Raw genomic sequence first — 14,746 nt, 5'->3', positions numbered from 1 at the left:
AATGTAGGAGGTAGAAATGTTCATGTAATCAAATATATATTAAAGTTAGACATAATTAAGGTAATGTGACACTTTTTATGGCTTATAAAACAAAAAATCAATTTTCTCCTCTCTTTTTTTTTTTAGATTTTATCCTCATTTCAACACTCATTTACAACCACTGAATGCACAAGTTAATGGCCTGTGGTCAAAATATTCGGCAACAACCATTGAATGTACCCTATGATGGCCTGTGGTTAGATTCTCTTTTCCTATTTAACATCCTTACATGAATTTTCAGTTTTAAGAACTTTGAAGTCTCTGCAATTCTGATTATATTCCCCTTCCCTGTAATTAATGATATTAATTGGTCCACTGCTTTAGATTCGTACAAAATAATCACTCAGACTTTGAACGCAACACTATTTCAATGCTTGATTGATTATAGCTTCATTATATTATTTGCACTTTCTCCTACCATTTAAGATCTAGCAACTTCATTATATGCAATCAAAGAGTGTTTATTAGATGACCTCCCTCTTGTCGTTCTCTCTGTCTCTAATTAACTGATATTTTATCAATTCGAGTTATAGATTTTGATTTTTAATTTGTGATTTTAGAGACAAAATCGGGGCATTTAGGTTGTTGGAATTGAAGTTGAAGAAAAAAATGATAGAAAGATAATAAAGCAAGAAATAAATAAAAGGAAGAGAATATATAGTCAAAAGAAAAGTACTAGAAACTAGAGTGTTTGATCCTATCACAGATGGAATATGTTTAATTGTTCCTTAATTTTTAAAATTTTATTTGACGGACATTGAAAAGTCTTAACCTCATTGAACATAAGAGCCAACAATTCTTGCTGAGAAACAAAAGTAAGAAAACTAAGAGCACGAGGAAACAAGTTACTTTACCTAAAATTTAACATTATCATCATTTTGGTCTTGTATTATTTCGTTCATATTTAATTTGAGTTTGTTGTCAAGTATTATTTACAGAATGTAAAATGAATAAACAAAAAATGATAGAATCATGACGAGATTTTTTTCTCTTATAAAATTTTTGATATTGATAATCAATTGTATTTTAATTTTTATATGGACCGCGCGAAGCGCGGACATGTACACTAGTTCTTTAATATATGAACGGGCAGTCCAAACTGCTGCTAAGCTTATCTAAACCACCACTAAATTCTTTAATATCTAAAGGGGTAGTCCAAACTGTATATGATAAAAATTGGATTAATGCATGACCGGTGAGACCGGGGACCAAGAAAAGGAAGAAAACAAGCACGAGCGCTTAGACCGGGGGTATTGCATCAGTAGTGGTTGATCAGAAGAAGTCGGAGGAAAATCGTAAGGCCCGATTTATCCGGGGCAAACTACTTATCACAGCCAGCTCAATTACTTCATGGTCGAATTGATCGTGGTCGTTAGTCCGGTTTCTCCATGGCCGGGTTGATCGTGACCGTTAGTCCGGTCGATTAATTATTCAATTGCCACGTATCAAGACCGTTCTGCCAATCGTACGGGTGTCAGACCGTACTACCCAACCTTATCCATTTTAGGGTTTTCTTCATTTCAAAAGGGCTTTAGGATGTATAAAAGGCCCATAGGGCAAAACTATAAATAGGAGGCACTTCCCTACTTTTAAAGGTTAGCTTTTCAGATCTAAAACATTGTAATAGAATTTATATTAAAGCTCTCTTTTTCTTTCTCCTTCTTTCTAATTTTGGTCCGGATTACGGTGTTGTTTGACTTTGATTCAGTCACACACGATATAGCATATAAATATACACACACACACACATATATATATATATATATATCTCAAATCCATAATATTAACATATTCATCCAAGTCATTAACACATAAATATTTATATACAAATCATTATATACAAACCCGCGTATACATTCCTCATTAACCGAAATAGATTAAATTATCCACATATCCTATACCTCACTTACAAATTCAACTTATTACCTAATTTCGGGGTAAACAGTTTGGCGACCACAGTGGGCTAGGATAATAGTGGTCTTTGATCTTGGTTTCTGTCACTCGCCCATTAAGATTTTTCAATATTTCGTTCGTCTCTGTGAAAACGGACCAAATGGCGAGCAGTGGACAATCTAGTCACGTCAACAACAACGAGATTGTGGCAAAAAACGACAATAGTGGGCTACGGGGATTACCAACGGAACCCCTCGACCCAAACACCGTCGATTCGAGGGAGGGCCTCAACCGGCAAAGCACCGTGAACCAAGAGAATACTGCCCAGCCGGCCACCGATCCTTTAAATACTCTCAATTCAATTACATTGTCCCGGGCACAATAGCCCAATTGCAATGCAAAAATGATGAAACGGCCCCGGAGAAGACGAAGGGTGTTGCCGAACCCAGAAGGGATAAAGCAATGGGTCCGGAGCTGGTTCGTCTACCGAAGTGCTGAGAATGCTCGAAACATTGGCAAAACGGGTAGACTCAACCGAGAAGAGGGTGGAAACATATAACTCTCGGGTGGACCGGATCCCGGGGGCTCCGCCCATTCTGAAAGGACCAGATTCGAAAAGGTATATTCAGAGGCCTTTTCCTCCGAGTGCGGCTCCGAAGTTGATCCCGAAGAGGTTCAAAATGCCGGATATCCAGAAATATGATGGTACATCGGATCCTCAGGAACACGTGACTTCGTACACCTATGCCATAAAAGGCAACGATGTCGAAGAGGATGAAATCGAATCTGTATTGTTGAAAAAGTTCAGGGAAACTCTGTCAAAAGGAGCATTGACTTGGTATGACCATCTGCCCGAACATTCAATTACTTCCTTCGAAATGCTCGCGAATGCATTCATAAAAGCTCATGCCGGTGCCAAAAAGGTGCAGGCCCGCAAGACGGATATTTTCCGGATAGCCCAAAGGGATGATGAGTTATTACGTGAATTTGTCAACCGTTTTCAAAAGGAACGGATGGAACTCCCTCCGGTTCTGGAGGAATGGGCTGCACAGGCTTTTACCAAAGGACTCAATCCTCGGAGTTCGACGGCCTCGTTCAAACTAAAGGAAAATTTGCTGGAATACGAGGCTGTGACCTGGGCGGATGTCCACAACAGATACGAATCAAAGATTCGGGTAGAGGATGACCAGCTCGAACTTCCCCCGGGTCCCGTAAACATGAACAAAAACTCTGAGAGATCGAGGAAGAATTACGATCCGGAGCCAAGGCCATCGGAGGAAAGATATCAGCCATACTCTCATTCAGAAAAGCCAAGCTTCTGGCCGGAAAAATCGAAGATTGGTCTCAGTCAATTCTCCAGCCGGGGAGATAGACGAACTGAGCGACCATCAAATAACTGAGGGTTGTCATTTAGGAGTGATGCCGGAAGATCGGCTACCAACAGAGACTCGCCAAGGATATCAGAATACAACTTTAGTGTCAATACCTCGGATCTCGTCTCGGCCATAGGTTGCATCGCAAAAGCAAAGTGGCCGAGACCATTGAGGTCAGATCCGGTCAGCGGGACCCGAACATGATATGTGAATACCATGGAACCCATGGTCACAGAACTAAAGACTGTCGCCAATTAAGAGAAGAGGTGGCCCGTTTACTGAAAAATGGTCACCTCCGTGAATTCCTGAGCGAGCGTGCTAAAAGCCACTACAAGGAAAGGGAGTCAAACAAACGAGTTGAGCCGGTAGAACCTCAGCATATAATCAACATGATAATTAGGGGTACAGATGCTTCTAGAGGGTCGGTGATGAAACGAACAAAGGTTTCCATTGTTCGTGAAAAGCGCAGCGGGATTACGTACCCGAGGGTTCCATCACCTTCAGCAACAAGGATGTGGAAGGCATCATTCAACCGCACAATGATGCGTTGGTAATTTCTATTCTTGTTTTTAAATCACAAATTAAACGTATTTTAATTGACCCAGGTAGCTCGGCCAACATAATCCGGTGGAGAGTGGTTGAACAGCTAAGGCTACTCGACCAGATCGTACCGGTAGCTCGGATGCTCAGCGGGTTCAATATGGCGAGTGAAACCACGAAGGGTGAGATTGCTTTGCCGGTCAACAATCTTTTTTTTTAGAATAATAAGAGAAAACAAAACGAACCACGCCAATATATATAGCAATCAATGAATAAAAAATGTTGACTATTAAGCCAATACAAATTACTAGTGTCCCGTGAAAGGTAAGAATTGTTTTCTTTTATTGTATAACAAAAATTATCCACAACCTTATAGATATTTTTGTTTACAAGTGAAAGCAAAAGCAACCAAAAAAAGAGAGCAGAAAAAAACCAAGAAAATCAAAATTCAAAACCCCATTTTTGAAATGAGAAAAAGAAAGCAGTGAGCATTAAAATCAAAATTATTCCAAATTAAAACTGAACTATCAATAATAAAATGCTGAACTCAAAGTTTGGAGCTTAAACAAGAAGACAAAAAAAAAAAAAAGAATGGAGTTTAAGCTAAGAATGAGTGGTTTGTTTTTCACTACAAATCAAAGTCTCATTTTCATAACTAAGACATAAAAGATGAGATATTTATAGGTAAAATAAACAATATAGATAGATCAAAATGTGGGGTTATTAAAATATATTTTAAAAAAAAATATAAAAACGTAAGAGATATTGACAGAAGCGAATCACGGACGGGTTGTTTGGAGTTAAGTTAGCAAGTGTTGACAAAAATTTCTAACAAATATGAAAATGCACAGTGAGATAAAATAGAAAAGATTATGTTCCACATGAATTATATACTTAGTTTTTGGACACATGCAAGAATGCTACTTATAACTAATAGTTCTTAATTTTATATGTTTACATCAAGTTTAATTCATTGTTCACAAATTGTTACAAAAATAGCTAATACAGTGTACATGGAGTTAAGTTCTGTGCATCCATATATATTTCATAGTGCATAGATTCATCAAACTATTATGTTAAGACGAAAATCAGTAATTTTTCATAACAAGCCTAATATGATAACTCGAGAAATAGAATATCTGCTATAACTAGTAAATTCCACTGAAAGTATAAATTCTTTACATTATTAGCAGGACGGGTGCGTAAACTCAGGATTCAACTAAACCCAATATATTTTACAGTAACTCAAAAGATAGTTATAAGTAACCATCATTATATTTTAAAATTTGTAATTTTGAAAATAAGAAACATTAATGGCCTAAAAAATTATTTACGTTGACAGTGCCCATTATATATATATATAATTACAACAGTGAGAGTATAAATCTTGAGCAAGTCAATAGACAATTCAGTATATACAACTTAATTCCCTATCTTATAGTATCTGCCTTTATATCGTTTATTTTTTTAGTGGAGTAATAATAGGACATGTTTTTTTCTTCTTTTGTGGCTGTGGTGGGTGAGAATTTTTGGCATTATTTCCATTCTTCTATGTAATCTTGTGATATGTGAATAGGACTCAAGTGAATCACCCGTGATTTTCATATTCCAATTTCGAGGCACCTGCTCCCCCCCCCCCCCCCCCACCCCCACACACACACAAAAGAAAACAAAGATTTCTTAAAAGTGAGGTAACTTTCAACAAAGTTCTAAAATTAAAAAATACGGTAACAAATCGAGATGGCCGACTAAGTAGGGCCTCTCATAAATAGGTTTTTTCTTGGTGAGCTAATTTTATAAGTTAAGCAAAGCCGGAAAGAATAGATGAAAGGATCATCAAGTAATGTCGACTAATATTTGAGCAGATTCGAGGATACTACAACTTGCGTGGAAGGCGCTTGGGTGGTTATAAAAAGCGCAAAGACATAAGACGTTATAAAGAATCATTTTCCATCATTTTTCCTGTCTTTAGAGGTCTTTCATTCTTTTAATTACCGTCGAAAGAGTTAGTTCTCAGTTCAAATTTCAAATTTCATTAGAAAATGAAGAAATGCCTTTCAGTTCACTCAAAAATACTAGAGACAACCATTTTTGATTCAATAGTTATGCATTAAAAATAATAATTAACGAGATAGATAATTTTATCATTAATAACTGTTTATTTTCATAACCCTCTTTTTCCTTTTGCTTCGTTGTTGATCCTAATTCCTAACTCTGTTTTCACAAGAAGAAAAAGGAGATTTATGAAGCTATAAGTATTCTACTATTGTTGACTTGATACTTGGTGGAATGATCACTAATATTTTTGCAGTTTAGATAGTTTGTTGAACTAAATATCCCTCCCTTAATTTAATTGTCATCAACATCTTCTTTTTCTTTCTTCTATTTTTTTTTTTTTTTTTTGCTTTCTTTTGCAGCTTTTAGGAAATTATTATATTAGTGAGACCACATTACTTTTTTTTTGTGTGTGGAGATATTGTGGTTCGTTGAACTAAAATTCCCTCCACCATCATATTTTTATTTTTATTTTTACGTTTCATGAGTATAAGTGCATAATTAAAACAGTTCAAAGAATATGGAAGTGTACATATTATCATTATTTCTTTGAAAAGCAAAATTAGAAGGAAAAAAAAAAAGAAAGAAACGCTTATTATTAATAATATTTTTCACGCAAACATTAGCTCTGATTAATGGTTGGAACACACTTTGTGCTGATGGCAAAATGTAAACAAGAGACTAACTTTTGAGAATAAGCAAATGTGATTAATGTTTAAGTTGCATAGTCAGATAAATACACAACTAGATTGACCGAAGTTACCGTGAAAGTTCTTTGAACATACATACCTAATGTCCTCAATAAGAGCATCACTAAATATAAAAGATTAGATTGTAGAAAGTAGAAAGACTAAATACAAAATGTTATGTAATTTCACTATTAGAAAATCGTAATTTTGCGATGGGCATCTCATCTGAATTTGGCTCGTCGATAAGGAGGTCTCGTAGAAAAAATTACCGATGAGCCAAATTTCGACACACCCGAAAATTTCCATTTCTTTTAATAGTATACACTATAGAAAATTGAAAGACTAGATAGAAAAAATTAGATTATAGAAAGTAGAAATCAAAGACCAAATTAAAAAGATTAAATTCTACAAAGTGGAAGACTAAATATAAATGATTAGATTGCAGAAACTAGAAAGAATATAAAAGATTAGATTGTAGAAAGTAGAAAGACTAGATATAAATTAAAAGATTAAACTGTAGAAAGTAGAAAGTCTAAATATAAAAGGTTAGATAGTAGAAAATAGAAAGACTAAATATAAATTAAGTTACACTTTTGAAAAGTAAAGGACGGATTAAATATGTTTTGCCCTTATTAAACTTCAGTGTAATTTCCTTTTGTATCATTTTCTCTCTTAAAATAATAAAAGTTAGACACTAAATTAATTTTTTTGTTTTCCACCTGATTTTCAGTATTGCATTGGGGCAAAGCGCTCCCTCGCAAAGGCAACTCGATGCACAAGAAAACTCGAACCCGAAACCTCTAATTAGAGTGGAGAAGTACTTGTCACTCCACCACAACTCTTGTTGGTGAGACCAAATTAATTTGTTACAAAAGATGCCTTCTAAACCTATGAATAGGATGATCCTTGATTATACATTATTTGAGTTTAACTTCTATACACGTACACTATTATCATAAATAATTTTTACGCTATTAAATCACCTAAAAAATAACTACAAATAATCGTTCTGAGAATTGAGATTTGTAAACTTGGACAATATGAACAAGTTAAATTAAGTACATTGATAATGTAAGAAATATTTGTACAACCAACGTATATAATTTAAAACAATAATTATAAAGCAGCCTTCACCTCACCTTGATTGGAGGTTTTGAGTTCGAGGCTTCGAGCCCTGATTATATATATAAAAAAAAATCTAGTAGAAATTATTTTCCTTTTTAATGATCCTTACACAACGCAAATTCGGATTAGTCGAATCCAAATACGGATCCGAACACCGAGTGAAAAATAAGAAAATAAAGAAAACTCTCAATAATAGAGGTAGTTCAGCTATAGTTGTCATCAACTCTATTCATTCATTGCTTCCATGAACATTTTGCCTCCCATATCCTTTTTCTTACTCTCTCTTTTTTCTCACTACAAATTAACCTAGGCATTAGGTATACATTATAGTAAAATGAAGAGTTAAATTCTTACATGACTTTTAGGTTACGTTGTTACTTGTTAGAAATTTTTTAAAATCTTTTTACCTAACCTAAGATTCTTTTCTTTTTGAATTTAAACACTGAAATTTCTCACGAAGCACCGAAATTGATAGTCACAAAGTGGACTAAAAAACTTTGTTAGTGGAATTATTGTACGTTTTATAACCGATCAGTGCATATTTGAACTCAAAATGTGTAACTAAATATCTTAAAAAATGTACCTGAATAAGAATAATTATTCAATACCCCGACCATCAGGTATTTATATTTTGATTCTTTAATGACGTTGTCATTATTATTTTACATCCTTGAATTGCCCCTTTCGAGAATAATCTAATGCTGTCAAAATTAAATCAAACACTGATATTCCATATTTTTCAACAAATGAATTATTCTTGAGGTTGGTTAAGATATTGTTGAAATTGCGCTTTAAATGTTGAAATATTGATAAATTCTGATCTTGTTCTTTATGACATCTAGTTAAGCATATTAAATGCGCACCTTGACTCCTATGTTTGTGAATTTTCACAAATAATAATGAATTATTAACTGTTACACTATTTACTTATACGTGTTATATTAAATTTATATTATTACTTTATATTTAAAAACGATATCGTTCTAAAAATAATTTGTTGGAATTAATTATTGATTCATGTCAGGATCAGTTGAGTAGGAAGGTTGGGTCCATTGCATATACTTGCGGATACAGAATCTTGAGCAGGTCCTTATAATTCACATCACGAGAACATGAATGATTTATACATTCTAACCATATTAATTTCAAATAATTAGCAATGAAATCGAAGTTGAATTTAGGATTTAAATTCGATGAGTTCAACTTTTATCTTCTCACTAATGAATAAAATGTGCTTTTCAAATTATAGATTTGGATTTTACTATTTGTCGAAATTTTAATAAAAACACTAGATATGATTTCTTCTCATCTTCTTGAGCTTTGATGTGCAAAGTTATTCAGTAGTTATGTTAGTGGCAGGTAATAGCTAGGTATCTATGGAATAGTCAAAATTAGTGGCAAAGTCAGAATTTTCACTAAGGTGATTCAAAATATAAAGAAGTAAACACACGAAGAAGCAAAATGAATGTACGATGTAATTTCTTGGCGACCTTGACAGCACCCTATGGTTGAGTTGCATGCAGGGGCGGAGCAAAGCGCGAGCTAGTTGAAGGTTAAAATTATGTTTTATTCAAGATTAAAATTAATTATGTTTTTTTTTTGTGTGTGTGTGTATAGATTCTTTATGTGTTTTATTTCTTCATATTTTGAACCCCGGGAGAAAATTTTGGTTTCGTCACTTATTGCATGTATAAGCTGAATAGAACACTATTATTATAAAAGAAAAATAAATTATAAAAAAATACTGAATTTAATTGATCCCCATATTATGAATTACTTATATGTGTCTTTGAATGAAATCCATTATTGATATCATAATCTTTTGAGTTGGAAAGTTGGGTATGATCCCATTACATGTACTTGTTGCTTTAGGTATGGGTCCATTACATGTACTTGTTGCTTTAGGTACCTTAAGCATATAAGCTTATAATTCATCACATCACGGGACCATACATATATGTTTTTTTTTAAATATTAAGAATGACAACATATATATGTGGGGTTGCTTCATTTTTGGTTTAAATAACAAACAAATCGGAAGGTATCTTTAACTTTCTTTCTATTTTTAAGATGAATTATTTTGTGGGCTTTTCCTTCTCTATTGGAATTTAATGCAATCTAGTGCTAGTTATATGACATTTTAATTCCAGCATCATATATTTCTAAATTTAGATATATGATTTTATATAATATGGCTTGTGAGTGTTTAGACGTTATAGCATTAACTTCACAGTTAGTCTGACAAGAAAAGCAATAGTGCAGATCTTATCTTTGACTATGATATGATGCTAGTCATTTTGATATAAGATTTTTATCTTGTTTTTATGTTAGTTATTATTTCTGATTTAAAAGTGATATTTTTCTTTTCTTGGGTACCTCTCAACAATATATATAGATTGGTTTGGATCTTAGTTGCCCATGATGATCTTTTTATTAATTTTGACAATTAAATCTTGTTATGATTAAAAAAGGAATGATTCAGATCCGGAGTAACCACCAGTGATAGTAACCTACGCTGTGATGGGAATTGAATCAAAGGCCTTTAGCCTCAGCATCTCTACCTTGACTTATGAGTAACTTCATCTTCCAAAATTTTCAACAAACTAAGCTATAATATCCAATAAAAAGATATAACAGAATATACTTGAATTTATGCGATTAGAAAAAGGAGATCCCTAACTAAGAGATTGATCAGTGGAGAATATATATAAGCTTTAGATGTTGGGGGCACGTTGATTTGACGAGGAAAAAAAATGGTTGGGAATTACTATAATAACAAATTAGTCATTTCATCACTTATATATCAAAGCCAGTATAAGATTGATAAATGATGTAATTAGTACATAAACGACTCTCAATAAAGAATCAATTGAAGTAATTATCTGGAAACATTCAAAGTACAACTTAAATGACAAAACAATTGCAATTCCAAAAACGGATTAAACAAAACAACAAATGAAGAATAACAAATTTTGATATCATGCCCCCATCTCACGAGAGAGATCCTGGATGCTGTGCTAGTGAAAGAAGGGCTAACTTGGGAAGCATGTTGAATATGCAAGATGAAAATTTAATAATGTGGAGAAGGTGGTAAGGGAGAAGGAGTTGAAGATGATTAATAATGGTAAGGAGGTGGTGGAGATGTGAAGGAGGAGGGGGTGAATTATAGTAGTAGGGTGGTGGAGGGGAAGATAATGGTTTTTTGTAGTAGTCATTCTTAGGTAAAGATGGTACCTTGTATTCTGGTTTAGGCACTGAGGGTACCTTGTATGAGTTATCTTTTGGAACAGATGGCACCTTCTCGTAGTTATCTTCTGGAACTGATGGCTTCTTGTAGTAGTCATTCTTCGACAAAGATGGAGCCTTGTATTCCGGTTTAGGCATTGAGGGTACTTTGTATGAGTTATATTTTGGAACAGATGGCACTTTCTTATAGTTATCTTCTGGAACTGATGGTTTCTTGTAGTAGTCATTCTTCGGCAAATATTTGAAAATAGGCTCTATTCGGGAGGTAAAATACCCGGATTGGCTGGCTAACGTAGTGGTGGTGCCAAAAAAAAGGTAATAAATTTCGAATGTGCGTTGATTATAAGGACTTAAACAAAGCTTGCTCGAAGGATTCATTTCTGATGCCTCACATCGATAGAATGATCGATGCGACGGTTGGGCATGAAATGTTAAGTTTTCTCGATGCTTACTCCGGGTATAACCAAATCCGGATGCATCCGGAGGATCAAGAGAAAACCCGATATGGGACTTACTGCTACAATGTCATGCCCTTCGGATTAAAAAATGCCGCTGCAACTTACCAATGCCTAGTTAATGGAATGTTGGAAGAACAGATAGGGAAAACAATGGAAGTTTATATTGATGACATGGTTGTCAAGTCCCTAGAAATAGAGGACCATTTAAAACATTTGCAGGAAACCTTCGACGTGCTCCGAAAATATAACATGAAGCTTAACCCGGAGAAATGTGCTTTTAGTGTCCGGTCGGGCAAGTTCCTGGGTTTCATGGTGTCCAATCGGGGAATTTAGATTAACCCGGACAAGATCAAAGCCATCAAGGATATCGAGGTAGTAAATAACGTCAAAGGAGTGCATAGGCTTACCGGAAGGATAGCGGCACTGAGTCGGTTCATATCGAGATCTTCGGACAAGAGTCACCGTTTCTTCTCCTTATTAAGGAAAAAGAATGACTTCACTTGGACACCGGAATGCCAAAAAGCCTTACAAGAATTAAAAGAGTACTTATCCAGCCCACCTCTATTGCACACACCGAAAACGGACGAGCAGCTTCTTCTCTACCTTGCTGTGTCCGAGGTAGCGATAAGTGGTGTTTTGGTCCGAGAAGAGTCAGGTACGCAATTCCCCGTATATTATGTGAGTAGAACTTTGGGGGATGCGGAGACCCGTTATCCCCATCTTGAAAAGTTGGTGTTGGCACTGGTAAGTGCTTCTAGAAAGCTCAAGCCTTACTTTCAATGCCACCCGATATGTGCAGTGACTACTTATCCTCTAAAGAACATCATGCACAAATCGAAATTATCGGGTAGACTAACTAAATGGGCGGTAGAAATTAGCGGATATGATATCGAATACAAGCCTCGGACGGCCATCAAGTCCCAGATCTTAGCCGACTTTGTGGCCGACTTCACCCCGGCCATGGTCCCCGAGGTTGAGAAAGAACTTCTGCTAACCTCGGGGAAAGCCTCGGGTATTTGGTCGCTACACACGGACGGGGCCTCGAACCTTAAGGGTTTCGGGCTAGGAATCATTCTTAGAACCCCCGCCGGAGATGCGGTTCGACAATTCGTTAGAACTGTTAAATTGACTAACTATGAAGCTATGATTGCAGGTTTGGAATTAGCTCGGAGTATGGGGGCCGAAATAATTGAAGCAAACTGCGACTCTCTCTTGGTCGTTAACCAGGTGAATGGCGTTTTCGAGGTCAAAGACGAACGGATGCAAAGGTATCTAGAAAAAATCCAAGTGATACTTCACCGGTTTAAAGAATGGACCATTCAACACGTACCGAGGGAGCAAAACAGCGAAGACGATGCGTTGGCTAATTTGGGATCTTCAGTCGAAGGGGAAGAAATCAATCCCGGGACTGTGGTGAACTTGATGAATTCGGCAATAGAAAACGGGCATGCTGAAATAAATACAATGGGTTTAACTTGGGATTGGCGCAACAAATACATCCACTACTTGCAAGATGGAAAACTCCCGAGTGACCCAAAGGAATCACGGTCACTGAGGACAAAAGCAGCGCGGTTCTGCTTGGTAGATGACTAATTATATCGACGATCTTTCTTCGGTCCTTGGCCAAGTGTTTAGGTCCCGGAGAAACCGAGTACGTGATGAGAGAGGTACACGAGGGGACTTACGGCAATCACTCCGGTGCTAAAGCCTTAGTCCGGAAAATCATCAGAGCCGGTTATTACTGGAACCGGATGGATGAAGATTCGAAGAATTTTGTCCGGAAGTGCGACGGGTGTCAAAGACATGCCCCGATGATTCATCGGCCTGGGAAGTTGCTGCACTCGGTGATATCACCCTGGCCCTTCATGAAGTGGGGGATGAACATTGTTGGTTTGTTGCCATGGGCACCAGGTAAGACCCGTTTTATTTTGTTTATGACTGACTATTTCTCCAAATGGGTTGAAGCGCAGGACTTCGAAAATATTAGAGAAAAGGAAGTTATTGACTTCATATGGGACCACATTATTTGTCGGTTCGGCGTTCCGGCCGAGATAACTTGTGACAACGGTCCTCAGTTCATTGGTGGTAAAGTCAATGATTTCCTCGAAGGGTTGAAGATCAAGAAAATTGTATCGACTCCGTATCACCCGTGTGCCAACGGACAGGCGGAATCTACGAACAAAACAATAATTCAGAATCTGAGGAAAAGACTTGAAACATCAAAGCATCACTGGAGGGAAATACTACCGGAGGTACTGTGGTCCTACAGAACCACATCGAAATCGAGCACTGGAGAAACACCCTTCTCGTTGGTCTACGGGGCCGAAGCCCTCATTCCCGTAGAAGTCGGTGAACCGAGTCTCCGATTCAGTTACACCATCGACGGATCAAACGAGGAGGCCATGGTCGTAAGACTCAATCTCACGGATGAACTTCGCGAAAACGCGTTGGTCCGTATTGCAGCCCGGAAATAGAGGATGGAAAGGTAGTATAATCGGAGGGCCAATTTTCGAAATTTCCAAATTGGGGACTTGGTACTTCGAAAAGTTACCTTGAACACCAAGAATCCTAACGAAGGCTAAATGGGGCCCGAACTGGGAAGGGCCGTACAAGATAACCGAGATAACGGGCAAAGGGTTCATACCAGCTGGAATCCATGGACGGGCAACGGTTGCGCAATAACTGGAATGTGTTTCATTTGAAGAGATACTACTGCTATGGTATGGACACTTTTTGTTTATTTACTATCCTTTTCTTTTTTGCAGAAAGCCGAGTACCGGATATAGTTAGGTGCTAGGTCTGAAAACACGTGTTGCACTCTTTTCCTTAGTACGATTTTGTAACGCCTCGTAACTTCGGACGAAAGTTTGACTCATAAGATGATAATATAATGGAACCAATATGAGGGTTATAGGAAGTGTTTTGAAAACCAATTAAGTCATAAGAAATGTCTTTGGGCAAAGAAAAGTTGGAAGCCACTCTACGGGGCATGGTTGCAAGTGAGTTTATGGAAGGTCTTACTTCCAACGACCATAACCCCTCTATTAATTTGTAATTTGGGAAAACTTCCTTGATGAAAGTTGTATCCCCTTGAAATATATTTCCAAAGGTATATTATGGGCCTCAAACGGACATCTGTGCAAAGAGTTATGCCCATTATACGACAGACTGTCCGAGCAGAAAAATTTCGACGGACCATTTGACGGTCCGTAGAACATTTTGACGGTCCGTAAAACAATTATACGGTCCGTCAAATGGTCACAGAAAACCATATTTTGCTGGGCAGTTTTACGGTTCATTTTGACGGTCCGTAAAACAATTATACAGT

At 36.6% G+C, this 14,746-nt stretch overlaps 1 protein-coding gene across 1 annotated transcript; it reads right to left on the bottom strand.

The window, feature by feature from the left end:
* Nucleotides 1-10,705: 10,705 nt before the first annotated feature.
* Nucleotides 10,706-11,098, bottom strand: LOC132602001 (extensin-2-like). Its single transcript, XM_060315034.1, has one exon. The coding sequence runs from the start codon at nucleotides 11,096-11,098 to the stop codon at nucleotides 10,706-10,708; it is 393 nt and encodes a 130-aa protein (XP_060171017.1).
* Nucleotides 11,099-14,746: the final 3,648 nt, after the last annotated feature.

Source organism: Lycium barbarum, chromosome 7 (assembly GCF_019175385.1).
Source record: "Lycium barbarum isolate Lr01 chromosome 7, ASM1917538v2, whole genome shotgun sequence".
Classification (NCBI taxonomy): domain Eukaryota; kingdom Viridiplantae; phylum Streptophyta; class Magnoliopsida; order Solanales; family Solanaceae; genus Lycium; species Lycium barbarum.
The sequence above is the reverse complement of the archived record's forward strand: the minus strand, read 5'-3'. Positions and strand labels throughout refer to the sequence as shown.

What these genes read in the sequence shown, in the direction of transcription:
- LOC132602001 (XM_060315034.1), bottom strand. Translation starts at nt 11,098, where the DNA reads ATGCCTAAACCGGAATACAAGGCTCCATCTTTGTCGAAGAATGACTAC.